This window comes from Leuciscus leuciscus (assembly GCF_965113295.1).
Source record: "Leuciscus leuciscus genome assembly, chromosome: 9".
NCBI classification, from domain to species: Eukaryota; Metazoa; Chordata; class Actinopteri; order Cypriniformes; family Leuciscidae; genus Leuciscus; species Leuciscus leuciscus.
In genome coordinates, this window is record NC_138733.1 from 19,219,108 (window position 1) to 19,236,716 (window position 17,609).

At 38.5% G+C, this 17,609-nt stretch overlaps 2 protein-coding genes across 6 annotated transcripts; both read left to right on the plus strand.

The window, feature by feature from the left end:
- Positions 1-80: 80 nt before the first annotated feature.
- Positions 81-10,261, plus strand: LOC309506074 (uromodulin-like 1). Of its 3 annotated transcripts, none has more exons than XM_082179624.1 (6): positions 81-1,230; positions 1,999-5,209; positions 5,665-5,898; positions 7,349-7,505; positions 7,810-7,976; positions 8,084-10,261. In XM_082179624.1, exons 1-5 carry the CDS (start codon positions 1,191-1,193, stop codon positions 7,966-7,968), a joined length of 3,801 nt encoding a protein of 1,266 aa, XP_082035750.1. In that variant the 5' UTR covers positions 81-1,190; the 3' UTR covers positions 7,969-7,976; positions 8,084-10,261. The 3 variants fall into 3 exon arrangements, with proteins under 3 accessions (XP_082035750.1, XP_082035749.1, XP_082035751.1); XM_082179623.1 differs by having other exon boundaries at positions 7,847-7,976; XM_082179625.1 differs by having other exon boundaries at positions 5,669-5,898; positions 7,847-7,976.
- A 271-nt stretch (positions 10,262-10,532) lies between these two features.
- ankk1 (ankyrin repeat and kinase domain containing 1) lies at positions 10,533-16,415 on the plus strand (the record flags this gene model as incomplete). Of its 3 annotated transcripts, none has more annotated exons than XM_082179627.1 (8): positions 10,533-10,729; positions 11,020-11,299; positions 11,536-11,687; positions 11,791-11,840; positions 12,038-12,193; positions 12,780-12,880; positions 14,046-14,070; positions 14,187-16,415. In XM_082179627.1, the coding sequence occupies 8 exons, from the start codon at positions 10,533-10,535 to the stop codon at positions 15,440-15,442; spliced, it is 2,217 nt and encodes a 738-aa protein (XP_082035753.1). In that variant the 3' UTR covers positions 15,443-16,415. The 3 variants fall into 3 exon arrangements, with proteins under 3 accessions (XP_082035753.1, XP_082035755.1, XP_082035754.1); XM_082179629.1 differs by having other exon boundaries at positions 12,780-12,871; XM_082179628.1 differs by lacking the exon at positions 14,046-14,070 and having other exon boundaries at positions 12,780-12,896.
- Between the last annotated feature and the right edge of the window lie 1,194 nt (positions 16,416-17,609).

Here is a 17,609-nt window from a genome sequence, read left to right on the forward strand (position 1 = left end):
AAAAAGTTAAATTGTTACAATTCAAATAGGTTTAGCAGAAATGAGTCTGACAGTGTAATCCAGGGTTTGGGGCAGGATTTGACTAACAGACTGCAAAATGGAACCTTAACACTTAAGGTTTGTCCCAGAGCATATTTCAGATGGTGCACCGCTATCCTTAAATGTGCTGTAAGCTATTTTTTCATCGTTTTAAAAAAAAACTTGTGTTAAACTAACTATATTAAATTAAAGGGGTAGTTCACCAAAAAAATCAAATACTGTCATCATTTAGTCCTCATGTTGTTCCAAATCTGTATGACTGACTTTCTTTTGTGGAACACAAAAGAAGCCAACGTTGATGACAATTGACTTCAAACAAAAAAATTTTTTTGCCTATCACTAATGATTTTTTAGATAATAGTATAGTATTTAGTATTTTAATAATAGTAATTTCAATAGTTTTTTTTTTTTTTAAGTTAATATTTTACCAGTTCCCAGTTTTTTTTTTTAAGGCCTTAAAATTGTGTCCTTGGGACCCCATTCCATCGGCTGAAACAGCTTTGTTTATGGAAATTCTGTTTGGTGCCTATATTACCAAATCTGATATGAAATGAAACCCCTTCCTTTTGGTTTTCTTAAAAGTTTCCTAAATTCAATCTGTTCATCATTTAAAGCTACCGTATCTCTTCAGAAAATTTGGATTAAACAACTCAATTCATATGGATTAGTTTTACGATGTCTTTATGAACTTTTTAAAGAGTCAAAGTGGTAGTTGCTTGTACTGTCAGTGGAGGGACAGAAATCTCTCATATGTCTCCTGGAAAAAAGGTTGGGAACCACAGCTCTACACTTTATTTGAGTCTTATCTGAATCTGTTTGATAATGGATGACTCGAATACTAGCTTATCATAGCAGCTCAGGCAAGCCAACGTGTGCATGAAAAATTATACACAGTCAAACACGATGAGGATGATGAGGGATTCAACTGACGCAGAAATCCGTTTCATTTTCTCAGCTTGCTTTTGTTCACGTGTCAGTAATCTAATCTACTTATAAATGACAAGAGAGGAAGGTAAAGCTCACATTAGGCTCCTTCAGAGAGTGTGGTGTGAGCTCTGTTGGGACAGTATCCTGTGTTGTGCATCTCAATGTAGTTTCATTATAATGCTATGTATGTGTAGCTTAAAAGAAACCAAGAGAGAAGATTAAGCATGGGGATTGGTTACATATTTTTCATTTTTGGACTCACAGGTATGTACACTAAGTTTGTCTTCAATAACTGCTGTGATCAGCACAGTAAATGTCAAGTTAGAGACATGATTTATTAAAGATACTATTTATTTACAAACTATAAAATTAACTCATCTTTATATTTTTTTTATAATAATAATAATAATATATATATATATAAAAATTGTTTACATTTTATTAAAAAAAATATATAAAATTGTATTCATGAAATTATTTTTAAAATAATTATACATTTTGTCATTTATAATTTTATATATAGTTGTTGATATTTTTATATAATTAAAAATATATAATTATAATTTTGATGCTTACCCATTATACCCACCAATTAGGTATCAAAAAATATTAAACATTTTCTCTAATATATTTAATTGCGATATAAGAGCACTATTGATTAGATTCAAAGTAAATGTTTCAATTCAATACAGTGTTATGGACCCGTTCTTATGTGTTCAGTTCTGTGCTTCTACGTTTTCCTGTCCAGCGGTTGCAACTATTCAGAGATCACTTAATTTCCCAAAACATTTAACACATTTCTGTCTAATAAATAACACTGAATTATTCATTAGATACGGCAAATGCTGCAACTCACTCGTTTGTACTGTTACGGAACAATCCTTATGCATGCAATAATTTTAACTGTATCTATATTTTTTCGTGTATTCGGTCGTAAAATTTTAATGCCTCTTGAATTGTTTATACTATAGGTATTTATGTGTATTTTATGAGCCATCTCACAAGCAAAATTGCAACTCTGCTACTTTTCAGTGTGTGCTACGGAGGAGGACCTGCATGGCTTTCAGTCCCTGCAAACCGAGAGCACAACCTTCATAATAACTATGCCATCGGAAGAGCAAAACAGCTCCAGTGACAACAGTGGAAAATTTTCCACCGAAAGCCCTGCTCACCTGACTGTGCCTGTAATCAGTTATCCAGGGACAGATTTGTTCCATACACCACATGAGAGGCAGCACTCAAGTACAGTAAATGCAACCACAACCACTGATAAAGATGCAATTACCTCAAATGGGCCAAGCTTTGTCTTAGCTTATGGTACAGGTTTACATTCCACGGGTAAGGATGGCACTGCTGTGAAGCCGTTTCAGTCCAAAGGAGACCTCTCATTGATCTCCAATGATGAGGGAAGGCTTCATCCCTCAGCTGAGGCTGAATTTGAGTCAGTGATGAATGACACCATGATGCCTGCTGCTCATCTGTCCAGAGGCAGGGAAAAGATCTCAGCTTTTTTTCACGCTTCACTGGAAAGCAAGAATCAAAGAGTCTTGGAGTCTATTACTCCTTCGCCCGCAAATGACATTCCCATGGTATCAGCCTCTGATCCAGCAGTAATTGATAACCTTGGGGAGTCAAACGAGAGTGTGGAAAGACAGGGCGAAAACAAGAATGAAAATTGGACTCTGGAGTCGTTTAGAGCGGATAAGCCTCTGAATCGTTCTGAAGAGGCTTCTTTAAATGAGAGTCATTCGACCATTATGCATTTTACAGTTTTGCAGGGTTTAGGGCTTTTAACCACTGAGCTTGGTCAAAATCCAAAAAATGGATCTGAGCATGAGCCAAAAGAGCAGAAGAATCTGCTTTCACCAAGTTCAGTGATCCTTGATACTCCATTCCAAGTGAAATCAACCAGCCAAGTAATAGTTAATAAAATGATAGAAAGCAGCAAAAATCCCAGCACCAATGGACCAAATCCCTTTGGGGTGTCACTAAAGCACCCAGACTCAATCTTTTTATTCTCTGCTTCAAAGCTGACCCCTACAAAGCTTCCAGACGCAACCACGCTGAATTATTTTTCAAACATGGAAACAGCTGCTGGCGAAATGCACATGACAAAACAATTTGTGGCCTCGCGGTTGATATCTGACTCCGTGCATAGAATTGTCTCAGCGAGGGATGGACTAGAAAGCAAATCAATTGTTTACACCAAATCAAGTAAAGAGCGTCAAATTAAACCAACGCTCCAAACCTCACCAAACAGTTTCGTTCATCGCCTGAATAAAAGTGACCTTTCTTTGGTCGCTCAAAACTCTTCTCTACTCAAAACGTCAGATCTTTGTTCTAAAGAAGCCAGAACATCTAATATCTCTGTGACAGAGAAACGTAACAGAATGGATCATTTTCCAGTTCATCTGAGTGAATTGATAGCCTTTAGTACTGCCTCATTTGCCAACGCTGAGGAAGCAACTATAGCAAATAAGCGAATGTTCATGAAACAGACTCAAAGTTCACTTGCCGCTCTCCGAACCATTTCAACTCAAGAAGACACTTCAAAACCCCTCAATCAGTTTGATGAATTATCTACTGCAGTGCCTCTTCCACCTTTGACAAAGCTTAAGAATGTGTTTCATGTCTTCAAAGTGAACGATCATCAGCCTCAACAGCCTCTAAATATTTTCCCTACAGAGAGATTAAAGCCTGTTGTATCAGTTCAAGCTCATGAATCGATTCCACCCTCATTGATGTCTGCAACTGTGAAGAGATTTACAAATATGGAAAACTTCTCTAAATTCAAATCTACTAACCAAAACCAACAGTACGGTGGGTCACAAAAAGTCCCATTCATCATATCCGAGAGGCCATACATGAACTCAAGTACATTGGACACAGGACACGAAACAGTAAATGCAACCACAATCAACAAAACGATGTCACATTTTAGGGTCCCACTTTCTAACAGCGACATATCCACAACAAAGACCTTCATTACAACAACTATGTTTTTAAAACCACGGATGTCTTTTGCCAACATCTCCCAACTCGCTCGTGCAGTTTCACAAAATAAGTCCTTTCTGCTACCAACACCTTTTGGTAAGTCACAAAATACTATGACAACAGATGCCAAAGTTCTCTTAAAACTTTTGTCCTTCTCTAAAAAAAGTAATAGCAAGGACGCCTTTTTAAATCACTCGTTGACAACTGGAAAGATTGCTTTGCCGTTAGACGACAAACAACAAGATCTTAAAAACCCAAGAGGGACTGTGATGCGTTTTTTCGGCAGCTACACAGTTAGCAGTATCCCATCAGTCCAGCAGCTTACTGAAGCTCACCCTGGAGAGATATTTCTCACAGAAACACCGCAAACACAATCTGTACTTCAGATTGAGTCATACTTAAAAAAGAGAGATGATATGGTTAAACCAACAACTCTGAAACCCCATGATCACAACAGTCGTTCAGTTGAAGACACGAATCAAACCTTGTTGACGCCAATTCCGCACAAGATCGTTTTTCACCCAATTCACACATCTGTTCCCCCCAATGTTCACTTGATTACAGAGTTTAAACAACATTTGACCCTCTCTGCTTCACCGTCGTTGTCTATTGGGCCAGCAATAGCGCATAAAAGTGGACAAGACAACCACAAAAATTCACTTTTATCACATCACATGTTTGTAAATTTATCAGATGTTAAGGAGCATCCTCAGAACATGACATCCAGCCAAATTTCTGGCATCAGCTGGCACACAACAGCTGCTGCACGCCCAGAAGGGGCCCTGAACACATCACTCCTTAAACCATCCAATGGAACAACTTTTCCTTTGTTTCCTTTTCAAATGCAGAATGTGTTGCATAAAGAGCATTTGACTTTAACTGAGGACCAGACCGATTTTTCCTCTACAGTAAATCAGCATTCACAAACGACACAATCGAACTTTCCATCTGATGAAATGTCCAGTTTAGGCGCAACAGATGACATACAAAAACACATTGGGCGGACTGCGTTGTCTGCTGTTACTGGGGAAAAGTTCTCTCCTCTTCTCCACACGGATTTGAGTTTCTCAAGTACAGAGAAACAATTGCTCCCCAATGGTTCATTACCCTCCAGGGGAGGGAGTGAAGATATTTCACATGCCACCACTCCATTTGCTGAAAGTGACTCAGGGAGATCTACTGAGTTTGTGTCAGACCTACCTGTAATAAACAGGAAGAGGACAGTTATATCATCCGATTCGCTCAGTGGGTAATTACTCAGAACTCTTCAATCACTTTTAATATGGAACAGAAACTATTTTATTAGCATTTGTGCTGTGCTAGATCAATAAGCAGATAGATAGGTATGTAGGTTGGTTGGTTGGTTGGTTGATTAATTGATTGATTAATTAAATAATTTTTGTTTAATGGGATTAATGAGACAATGAAAAATCATGTCACATTTTAGTGTCCCACATGCATCAGTATTATCTGGTGAACTACTTTTGTTAGTTTGTTTGTTTAGAAAATTACATTCGTTTTTTTTTTTTTTTTTTAAAGAAGTATGGCTACTGTTGTTGTGGATGGAATGATACAGAATAAACTTTAGCTCCACAAGTACAGATGCAATCTATAGAGATGCCAGCATGGTGATAAACTGAAGTCAACATGATTAATTTTCACTGCACTCAATTGGATTTTGACCGTCTGATTGTCTTCTTCCAGTCAGGCGCAAATCTCTGATGATATCTGCGGCACTGGCAACTACACAGCAGAGATGAGTCTGAACTTGGAGAGAGATATCATGCCCGGAGATCTCATCCCTGCTCTGGGAAACCTGCGTGTCGTCATCAGCCTCAAAACAAATAACAGCCAGGTCAACCTAGAGATAAAATCCTGCTGCCTCTCGCCTACTGGCAGACTAGATGAATTTAACACCACCTGCTGCATTTTTTCCAGGTAATGTGCACCTCTCAGGTTATTTTAGATTAGCTCAAATCACATGGTGCCCTTGAACCAGGCCACATTTCACATTATGGTACCAAATCAGCTACGTGGTCCGAGCATGGCTGGATTATACGGATCCCATCTCCCTCGTTTTTATGTGAAGGTTTAATACATCAGCATTAGTTCCTGTTTATAGACTCAGCTACGTTTTAACTGGTCACCTTATCACAGGGGAACAGCATTATAACGATTGGCTAAGAAACATTCCCTCAAACTGTTTAACTTGGGAAAGCTATAAATATCCTGGGCGAAGCATGTACTTATATCGAGCTGAAAGTTGTGTGGTTAGAGCAGTACAGTAAACTGCTGATGTCTGTTTCCCTACTCGTGTGTGAAGTATTCACTTTCTGTGAGTGTCTCGGCTCTGTTGCCAATAGCACACTGACACTAATATCCAGAGACAGCACAGTGTGTACTTTCAGTAGAGTCGTGTATCAAAACAACATAATCTAGGTAAATTCTTTCAAAATTCTATATTTTGGAAGTACAGTAATGTGCTTTTGTTTAGCAAAATTGTCTCTCAATCAGGGAGACATGGGAGGTAGGATTTCCTCAAATAAAAGGGATAAGGAAATAAAGTACAGCACATAAAGTATATAAAACATAACAAAAGTGTATAAACCACTCATTTTTGTAAATTGCTCTAGGGAACATCAACAACAGCTGATAAAGGTTTAGAGGGAAGAAGCTGGTGCTTCCCATTTTGCATACCTCTGCACTATATGCTGTTTATGGTACATAAGTACAAGTAGTGTTTTCTCACTGACATATACAGTACAGCGAGGCTTAGTGCAAGAATCTTAGACACTGACGCAGACACACTGTAAAAAGTGATAATTTGACTTAAATTAAAAAAGTGAGGAAACCCGTCACCTTAAAATTATTAAGGAAATACCCTTCATGCTTAACTGAAAAAATTAAGTTATGTGTTCACATAACTTATTTTTTCCAATTACGCATGAAGTTCATTTTTATCTGGCTGGGGGCGGGAACTTGATTCTGTACATCGGGGGTTGATCGGATCCGGATGGAGGGAGATCTAAATGCGAGCTTTCAGTCGATTAACAGGGAGGGGCATGGTTTATGAGGATCATATAATTGGAGAAGTCCGGCATACATCACCAGAGTCTGTGATTTCACTGAAAGATCCAGTTATGACATTTTGATTTTGAGCTCTTTGTTTTTTTTAAATGTTGATGAATGCATGAATGAAATCGTTCACAATGACATCAAAAAGACAAATTTCAGAACATAGAACTATCAAAAATCTACATACAGCACTCCATCCACAGGATTTAATTGTCATGCTTTCTCCTCTGTTTGCATCACTCGTCAAGTTCATTATTTTAGCAATGTGCGTGCCATCAGAGCTAATGCGTCTCTTTGATTTGTTCTCCCTCAGGCTGCCTATAGAGCCCCATGGCATTAGACTGCTTCCTAGCGTCCTGTCAAAGAAGGCTAGCTTCACCATCAGTCTTTTCCAGATGATCAATTACTCCACCGCTTACCTGCACTGTGACCTGAGTGTGTGCTTGAAGAACCATTCTGAGTGCGAGAGGGTGAGTCTCAACCCGGCCTCACAGATGAAAACTTGGGGATCATTTATCACTGTTGAAGAGGTCTCAATATTTCTCCTGAAAAATGTTCTACTTTTCATTACTCTCCCTCTTTTGATGACAGCATCTGCAGTTTCTAAATAAATGATCTTCTGCAGCTTGTTACTCTGTCACTGCAAGACAGAAAGTGAAGTGGTCGGCAGTTCGTAACAGGCTAACAGAATAACTCGCCGAGTCTGTAAACAAGTTTAAAGTATGCAGAAGTTCAGGGAATTTATTTCTGCGTTGTATAATGGCTTGTTTTCAGGATGATGACATTATTGGTTATCCATTTCACATCTCAGCAGTGTGTGCAGCGTCGAAATGCACGTCTCGGAGAGGAATCGAGGGCCATCTTCAGCAGCACAGGAAACCGCATTTCTTTCGGCCCTGTTTTGAAAGGAGCAGACAATTCATCAGCCTCTGAAACAGCAGGTAACGTACTGTGTTAACAAATAGTTTTGGTGGAGTAATAAAACAAAATAATGGGAAGATATTTCAGCCGAACTGTCGGTCTGATTTGGTTTGTTAATGCCGTACAGATGACACTGAAGCCATGGTGGTGATTATCAGCTCAGTGGCCGGCTGTTTGCTGGCGTGTTTGGCTCTCTTGCTTGTCTGGATTGGGAACAGACGTTGTTTTCAAAGGTCTGCCTACTGCTGGTCCAGGGGCCTTTGTGAATGCTAACAGAACATAGTTCACTGCAAGCCAGCCAACCGGACTAAAATCTGCATCAAGCACTCAATCATTATTTGACAGTTTTTGAATTGCTCATCATTATGTTTAGTTGTTGCACTGGGAAACTAATGAAACTTTTAACATTGTTAAAAGTAACCCAAAGTTCTTCTGAATATTCATTTATTCTGCATCATAGTGTCAAGCTTTGAGTATTACAATAGAGATGTTAAAAATACAAGCCTAGTAACCATTTCAATGTGAATACTTTTGTCACACAGCTATTTAAAGGGATAATTCACATAACACACCGTCATGTCATTTCAGAACCTTAAAAGTGCAGTCACATTTAACTTTGTTCTGCAAATTTTCTCAGACGAAATCCAGTAATTTCAGTTGGAATCCATGTGAATGGGAATTTCGTTTGAGGGCAAAACTTTTCCCCACACAAATTTTCGCAACAGGTTCCAGTTGCTCACGCAGATTGTCCAACAGAATGCTGATTGGTTTGAAAGAGACTTCAGTGTGAGCTGTGCTTCATACATCGCTACACTATTGACAGTTGACAATGGACCTTTGAAATTTGACCACATCTTAACACAAAATATATTCTGAAGAATGTATATAAACATCTGTCAAGTCCTTCACAGGATTGGACCCATTGACTTTCATTGTATGGATAAAAAACATTTTTTTTTTTTTTTTTTATGTGCGTGTGTGTTCTGCAGAAGAAAGGTTTTGATTGACATGAGGGTGAGGGTGAGTTGTCCCTCTAACCCTCGGTTGGGTTGTTCATCCTACCACTGTCTACTTTCTTTTTCTTACTTTTGACATTTACCATTCTTTAATGCAGGATGTGCTGATGTCAAAGATATACATGAATGCTTCTCGTTATGTATCACTACCCCAGCGCTCACAAAAGTTAGATATGTTGTTCAGCTGCTTATTAGATTTCACTCCATGTGTTTCCTTCTCAAGTAATCGCCGTTGGATGAAAAAAGAAGCAATTAAGTAGTAACAAGCTGACATTGCCTTTGAGATGCATCTCTATGTAAATCCCACCGTCAGGCTGGGACAACCTAGGGGCGAATCAGATTTACTGTCTTTGAAGATCACTTAATAAAAAACATAATAGCTTCTTGTAATTGAAAGTACAATCAAAATGGGCCCAACAGGAAACAAAGCGAATATGTCACAGAACTGGGAAGAAACAAGCTTCAATATTAAATCTTTGAAAGTGCAGAACTAGGCCGTTAGAAACACTTGTGGTTGTTTAATGCGTAATTACTCCCTCCATAATTAAGGTAATTAGCTTATTGATTGCATTACCTGTAGACAGTGGTAAAAGGTCATTTATAACAGTTTCAATTGCTTTGCGCACTGTACACTGAAAATTACAGTCAACTTCATAGCAGTATTTCAAAGTAGAACATTATGGCATGTCTTGACTGTGAATCTGGTCCTTGCATCAATATATACCCAAGAATAAAAAATCAACAGATTCTGTATTCATGTTGAAATAGTGGCTGGCTTTGTGCACCTTTTAAAGGATGAAGTGTCTCTTCGAGTGGAGGACAAAGCCTGAATCACAGTGGCTGCATGCCAAGTCTCTCCTTCGAAGCCTTACAAGAACGCTGAAGAGGCATGGCATTGTCCCCTCGGTTCAAAAGTGCTGCTTGCCGCTTGATTTTAATTACTGTTATTAATATCATTACTTTATTTTTGAAAACCTGCCATTAAAGGTTCATTTGCATCACACTTTGACTTAGAATAACATTCACTTCACAGGTTTTTGCTAATGTGCCTAGAAATTCAAGAGGCAGTGCTTGAGAGATTAATGAACAGTGGGAAAACTTCTGGAGAAAATTAGTAATTATATTGAAAATGGGACATTTTTTGCACTAAATTGTGTGTTTAAGTTGTGTTGAGCTGTAAGATAATTAATCATAAAACCCTTCAATTATATATTTAGCATCAAATATCTTTGGACATGTCACTAAATTATTAAATAAAATGCAGCTTCTTCCCTAACCACAAACCACAAACATGGTAACATATGAGGCAATCCCTGCTGTAAAAACATGAAGCTGGTATATCCAGTTATCAGGTGTCCCGCATAAATCTCTCAGCCTCACCTGTGTAACTCATTCAAAACTGGTTTTGTTGCATTTCTATTCTAAAAATCAGTGCTCTGACTCCTCCCACCAAAACCAGCAGTCCTTTTTGTTTAATATGCATTTCCTTGACCGGGTTTCTGTGTGCCAAGAAGAAATGTTGAAGGACAGAGTCTTCATTTCCTGAGCCTGGAAAACAAAATGACAGCAGATAATTCCAGTGTAAAGGATTCTTTCAGAGATGGCTGCCTGGAGAGATTTACGCATTTTAAAAAAGACGACTTTGAAAATGACTGGGAGAAAGTGGTTGAGCGCAAGTTTGGTCGAGTCTATAAGGTGAAGCTTAAAGTCTGGCGGGAAACGTGTGCCCTAAAGACTACAACCAATGATGATTACAGGTACAATTACACGTCAGAGTAGAAAAAAATATACTGTTATTTGTAAGTAGTTGGCATTTACCATAATGACAAAGTATTATAAACTGACAGTTTTATTGAAAGCTAACTACAGTCAATTTAAATATGTATATATTAAACTGTATGCTGTATATATTGTCTGTATTTTTGTAGTTATCATTATATTTGTATGTTGTATTATTATTTTTATTGTCTGCTCTTTATATAAAATATTTGCATATACTATATATATTATTTTATTATCAATTATTTTACATTTTATGACCCAATAGGAACATGATAGAGATGTCCAAAATTGGAAGAATGAAGTTCAATTATTTAATCTCCATTTATGGAATAAGCAAAGATCCGCCTGCTTTAGTGATGGAATATATGAGAAAGGGATCCTTGGATAACCTTCTCAGCAGTCATTTCTTAATGTGGCCCAAGAAATTCCAAATGATCCATGAGACGACGATGGGCATGAATTTTCTGCACAGCATGAAACCGCCCATCCTTCATTTAAACTTGAAACCAGCTAACATTCTTCTTGATGATCATCTTCACGTAAAGGTGAGTCAGATACTTTTTTTAATTTATCTGAAGTAATTTCTGGTAAAAAATAGATTTAACAAGAAAGAGAGCTAGTGGTTTTGCTAACTCTTTAAAATAAGGTTGTATATATAATAACTTTAGTTACCGCTTTTATTATTCTTGGTTAATGTTACTTTCTACATATATGCAATATGTTGCGTTAAATACAACCTCATGGTGTTGTTGCAGTTTTAGGATATATTTTCTCTTTAAAGATTTCAGATTTTGGCCTCATTAAATGGGAGGAGTTCTCTAGTAAGACTGACTTTATTGAACACCTGACAGCTCGAGGGAACATAAACTATGTGCCTCCAGAGACCTTTACACAGAATCCTGAACCTCCCGGAACGAAGTATGATGTGTACAGGTGAGAGTTCATAACTTAAAGAACATTACGGTATGTGCATGAATTGATAATTTGACAGTCAGTTATGATATGCCATGAAATAATATTCTAACCATTCTCACAGCATTTCTATTATTATGTGGGAAATTCTCACTCAACAGCGCGCGTATCAAGGTAAATATTGTTCCTAATTTTGCCACTTTTAGTTAAAATTAGTTTCAGGCCACTTTTGTACTGAATTCATAGCATATGCCTTTAAACTATGTTTGTTATGAGAGTGCTTGAAGCACAAGCTGTGTTTGTATTGTTAAACTCATTATTTGGAGTTAATATAACACTCCAAGCAATTTGTTCTATTTTTCTTGCCACAGGTCTGACTATGACAGAAATATTAATCAAAGTGTCATCTGGCAAAAGGCCTGGTGTAGAGAAGATCCCTGAAGTCAAGCCCCCTGAGTGCGAGGACATGATCGGTATCATGCAGCAATGCTGGGCCCAAGACTGCAGCCGGCGACCTGCTTTCTGTGGTAACAAACCTTGCTTCTGCTTAATGAAGAATAGTGCTCGATTACAAACAGACAAAATGCATTCCAGAAGCCTCAGTAGAAGTTTGCTCGGTTGTCTCTCTGGTCTTATTCTTTCTGAAATAACAATGACCAATTAACCATCATTGTTGCACCTCTTATTGCACCCTGTACCTCTGCGATTGTATCTTCATCAGGTCACCTTCAGGGACTAATTAAATTAGTGATAATGCTTATGAATTTTATTATTCAATGTTTGTGTTCAAGCATTAGTTTAATAAGCTTCTGCTAATTTTGTTGCATTGTTGTGTTGTATAATGAGCTAAATATGATTAATCTTGTACATCAGATAACTAAAAGTGCAGTGTAATTAGACCAGTTATGACCCCTGCGCTACACTTTTATCTCGCATTTTACACTGCCAATTTAGATGCTCCATAAGAGATGCTAAAAGGCTGTCAATCATTGCCTGGCCATTTGCAATTTTTTCCCCCAAATGATCACTCTTGTGTGGAAAGCCCTAAAAAAGGCAAGAGCAAAAATGTTTCCCAAAGTGACATTCAGCTGCATCATGTCCATTTTTCTGCAGAGATCGTTCGGGTTACTGAAGTCCTCAGTGAAGTCTTGAAAATACCAGAGACGGTTTCAGGGGGTGAGATAAGAAAGCGTCTGCCTGAACAGGTATTGAACGTAAGTGACTCCTCCAGTGCATGTTTAGACCACACTACACCATCAGCACATAACGTGTTAGCACGTAATATAGCAGTAATATTAAACAGTGTAAAATATTGAAAAAAAATTTCAACTAAAGCAATAATTTGTCCACATTAGTCTGACTGAAATTGGACTAACACTTGGACAAACAGACCTAGACCTAATGCGACTGCAGCTTGGCTTCGTTCAGCATTTATACACGTTAATCGAACTACAATTGGCGTCAGTGTTGTATGCTTGCTCCAAGCATCAGTAATGATGCACTACGTGTATTATACATAAAGATTATCTAGCAAGACTGCAACCGGTGACCTGCATTCTCTGGTAACAAACATCAGTTAACAGACCTAGATAATGCGATAGCAGCTAGGCTTTGTCCAGCATTTATATACGTTAATCGTACTTCAGTGTGCCTTAGTGTTGTGTATATTTTCATTAATTTCAACTTTTTAGAGATTATGGGCCAGATTTACTAAACAGGGCAAATTAGTGTGAGAGCGCAATTCCAAAAAAAAGTGCAGATGGGAGTGGAAAGTTCTGTGCATGATCTACTGACGACGCGCAAATTAAAGAACATTTATGCAACATTAAGGAACATTCAATAATGACCAATGCAATCTACCAAGAGCAGCGCAACTTAGCGTCTGGTTTAAGACATGCTTTTTTGGGGGGTGGTAAATAATAGTGCAAATACCAGTAAATTGACTAGCGCAAACCTTAGTAAATCACCTTGCATGATTCATTTACTCTCCTCCCATACATTTAGCGTCTGAAAGGGAAACTCCTACAAATGCATATGCAATAATGTCAGCCGCAAAAATAACTGTCCACACCTTTTTAGTGCTAATATTTCACTGCGTGACTTTAGAAAATCCTGACAGTAGTTTTTAACGCCAAAAGAGGGTTTGTGCTTAAGCAAGCAGTTAGTAAATCTGGCCCAAATACTATAGCTAAAGTACGCAAAAGAAAGCACTGTAGTTTAATTATAACTGCGCATGTAAACGTACTTACTGCCATATCGATCAGCACAACAAAAACTGCACACAAACACAATTTTTTTTGAAATCCATGACAACAACTATATATTTTCCAGTCACACAATAGATGTAACATGAATTTAATTTTGCTTTCTCTCCATTAGCCAAAGAAAACAGCTGACACTTCAGGCAAGTATTTTGTTCTCACAATCAATGTCTTTCTTACTTTCTGTACAAACTGTACAAACGCACTCTTGATGTATATAAAACTGTCCACCATCCCATTTTGTTCCTATTCATTACAGATGATTCTAGCGTTCACTCTCTGCTTATAAGAAAAGACTTTGAGAGCTTTAAGAATGTTCTGCGAAAAGAGCATGTATCGACGCTCTTCCAAGACAACAACACTCTCCTTCATCACGCCGTTGCAAGCGGGGACAAAGAAAGCGTGCGGATGGTCCTGGATCTAGGAGCCTCTGTGAACTGCCAGAGTGTAAAAGGCTACACCCCACTCATTGTTGCCGTTCTCCACAAGTTTTACGACATCTACAGCTTGTTGACAGAGCGCGGGGCTGACGTCAACCTCAGCGATGGCGACCAGTGGACTGGCCTGCATTTTGCCGTACAGACTGGCGATGACAGAGCCGCTCGCCTTCTGTTGGAAAATAAGGCGAGAGCCGATGCCAAGGAGAAGGACGGCTGGACGCCTCTGCATCTGGCTGCTCAGAATGGCCACGAGAACATTGTGAGAATCTTGTTCCCGCGTCTGGATGCCGTGGATGAGCAGGAGCACCAGTCTGGCCGTACGCCACTTCACGTGGCTTGCATTTACGGCCATTTAGAGATCGTCAAGCTCTTGCTCAAAAAGGGAGCTGATGTCAACAAACAGGATAACCTTAAGTCCAGTTCCCTACACTTAGCGGCAGATGAGGGGCACTTCAGGGTGGCCCGTTTGCTGGTTAATAGTGGGGCTGATCTGAAAACAGTCGATAAGCAAAGCTACAGTCCCCTTCATTTTGCAGCTCTGAAGGGTCACACGGGTATCTGCAGACTCCTATTGAGTAACGGACTCGACCCCAACATCAGAACCTATCAAAATTGGACAGCCATGCACCTGGCAGCCTTGAAAGGCCATCCAGAGACTATCCTTGTGTTGGAAGAGCACCATGGCTTAGTCAACGTCCAAGGGAAAGACGGCTGGACGCCTCTGCACCTTGCCTGCCATCATGGACAGGAGGGGGTGGTGACGGTGCTGCTAACAGCAGGTGCTGACCCTAACCTGGCCGAGGATAACGGCTGGACGCCCCTCCACTTAGCCTGTAATAGTAGCTGCTTCCCTAGTGTGCTGCAGCTGATATCCCATCAAGCCAATGTGAACGCACAGAATAACAGCCAGTCAACTCCATTGCATTTAGCCGTCCAGCTCAGCAACATCCCCATCATCAAAGCCCTGCTGATGAATAATGCACAGCGGGGTATAAAGGACTCGAAAGGATGTACCGCTTTAACCTTGGCTCAGCAGTGCAACAATACAGAAGCTGTGGAGCTACTGGACAGCTAGCACACTGGTTGAGACTCTGGAGGAGAGCGAGCTGTGTTCAGTGACAGATAACTCTACCATTAGAGGGAGTCCAGCATTGATTTCTGCTATCGATTTCCTTCCTCCTGCAAAGCCTGTTCTTATAAACACTCTCGCTGTTGTTTTGATTTAGATTTCTAGAATTTAACGCCTTTGTTTGGGTTTGGTTTGGAGCTCAGGTGTGTTCTGGGAATGGAAGTGTTATGAATGAAGGATTTTGACTAGCAGCATGTAGTGAAAGTCAACAAAATCATAATTGTGCCAGTTTATTTATAGTGAATAATTCATCAGAGCATTTTATTCTTACAAAATCAGTTGTTTGTTTGTAATATTTAATCAAAACATAATAACTTGCTCCATCCCTGAAACTACTTTCCTTGTCTGTTGATGACACTTATGTTTGCACAGGTTAATAAATAATGTTAAAGGGATAATTTACTCAAAAATGAAAATTCTGTCATCATTTACAGTCCCTTGTGTTGTTCCAAACCTGTAGGATTTACTTTCTTCTGCGGAAAACAAAATAAGATATTTTGAAGAATGTTGGAAACCAAACCGTTTTGGTCTCAAGTGACTTCCATTGTATGGACAAAAAAAATCTCAAAATATCTTCTCTTATGTTCCACAGAAGAAAGAAAATCATACATGACTGTAACATGAGGCAGATCATTTTTTGAGTGAACTATCCCTTTAACTAGAAGCCAGATTGCAATACCTTTATCAAACTCACAGTCAGTCTGGCTCCATTCTGGTGTGTAACGCCCACATTTTTTCACAATCTAATCTATTTGCACACTTTATTTGTGCTCAATATCCCATTCAACTTTAAAACACATCATATTAGAGGAATAAAATAAGTTGTAAATTCATGCACAGTAAAAAAAAAAAAAAAAAGAGAAAAAAAGTCAACCACAACATGATAATCATATATTTAACATCATTCGCACTGAATGATTGCTGTTATCAATCTATAGCATTATTCATGCTAGTATGAATTGAATTCCACCAATGTAAAACATACACGTGTACAGTAATGTTATGGGTAAAAAAAAATCACAACCATTTGTGGCATTCAAATGGCATGTTGCATTCACAGACAAAAGCCAAAAAAAACCTGTCTGACAACATGCTTATCACTTCCCAGCAGGCTTCCGCTCACGTTTCACAGCTTTGTCCTAAATACAAAGGGCAAAAGAAAAAGAAAAAAACTTTCTACTTTACTAAATTGGTGCATTTCAGTCATAAGTTGACACCAGTTCACACATAATACACACACATATATATTGATGTTTTATTAACATATTCACTTGAGGAAAAGTCAGTTGAAACCAGTTCACACATAATACATAATATATACGCCCACATTTATAAATGTGGGCGTATATATTATGTGTATATATTATGTGTGAACTGGTTTCAACTGACTTTTCCTCAAGTGAATATGTTAATAAAACATCAATGCCTTGTGACGGAATCAGAACACATACAGACTATTATCACAGACTGTGGTTTGCTCTCCAGCCTCTCAACTGTAATATACATGACACTTTACATATCTCATCAATGTCAGCATAATAACTAAGGCTTTGAGAGCATCTTGCATGGATTGATGCAACCCTCATTGATATGCAGTAATATGAAAATAAATGATCTTTTTTATGTAACAGCATGTTGTCAGGCGTTTTTCTCTTGGAGAGAGATTTTGCATTAGTTTTGAAAATGGATGGATAAGATCATTTCAAGTTACAGTATGTAGAGTATCGAATTCCAAGTGAGTAAAATAATAATTTATAAATAATTCTGCTCAGTATTGTATGTGTGTGTGTGTGTGTGTGTGTGTGCGTGCCTGTGTGCACATGTTTGCACAAAGACAAAACAAATGCAGATTAAGAGAGGGCTTCCCACTGTGTGATTTACTCTTGTCGAATATCCTCAATTTAATGTAATTAAATAGTTGTTAGTGTTTTGATCCTGAGAGGAATTTGTGCGGGACATTTTTCTTCAAAGCTTCAAAACGTTCATATTACCAAAGCTCAAAATATCCCCCGTGGACTATTGCTAATGCAACAAAGAGCATCATATGCGGATTAGGTTTAAATCTCCACAGCAAATTTGATAAAAATTAATTTATACACAAGACTGCACATCC

Bases quoted from the DNA above. Each gene is read 5' to 3' on its own strand.
- LOC309506074 (XM_082179623.1), top strand. From the start codon at position 1,191: ATGGGGATTGGTTACATATTTTTCATTTTTGGACTCACAG. The intron at 1,231-1,998 runs GTATGTACACTA...GCTACTTTTCAG, and splicing joins TTTCATTTTTGGACTCACAG to TGTGTGCTACGGAGGAGGAC. The intron at 5,210-5,664 runs GTAATTACTCAG...GTCTTCTTCCAG, and splicing joins TCATCCGATTCGCTCAGTGG to TCAGGCGCAAATCTCTGATG.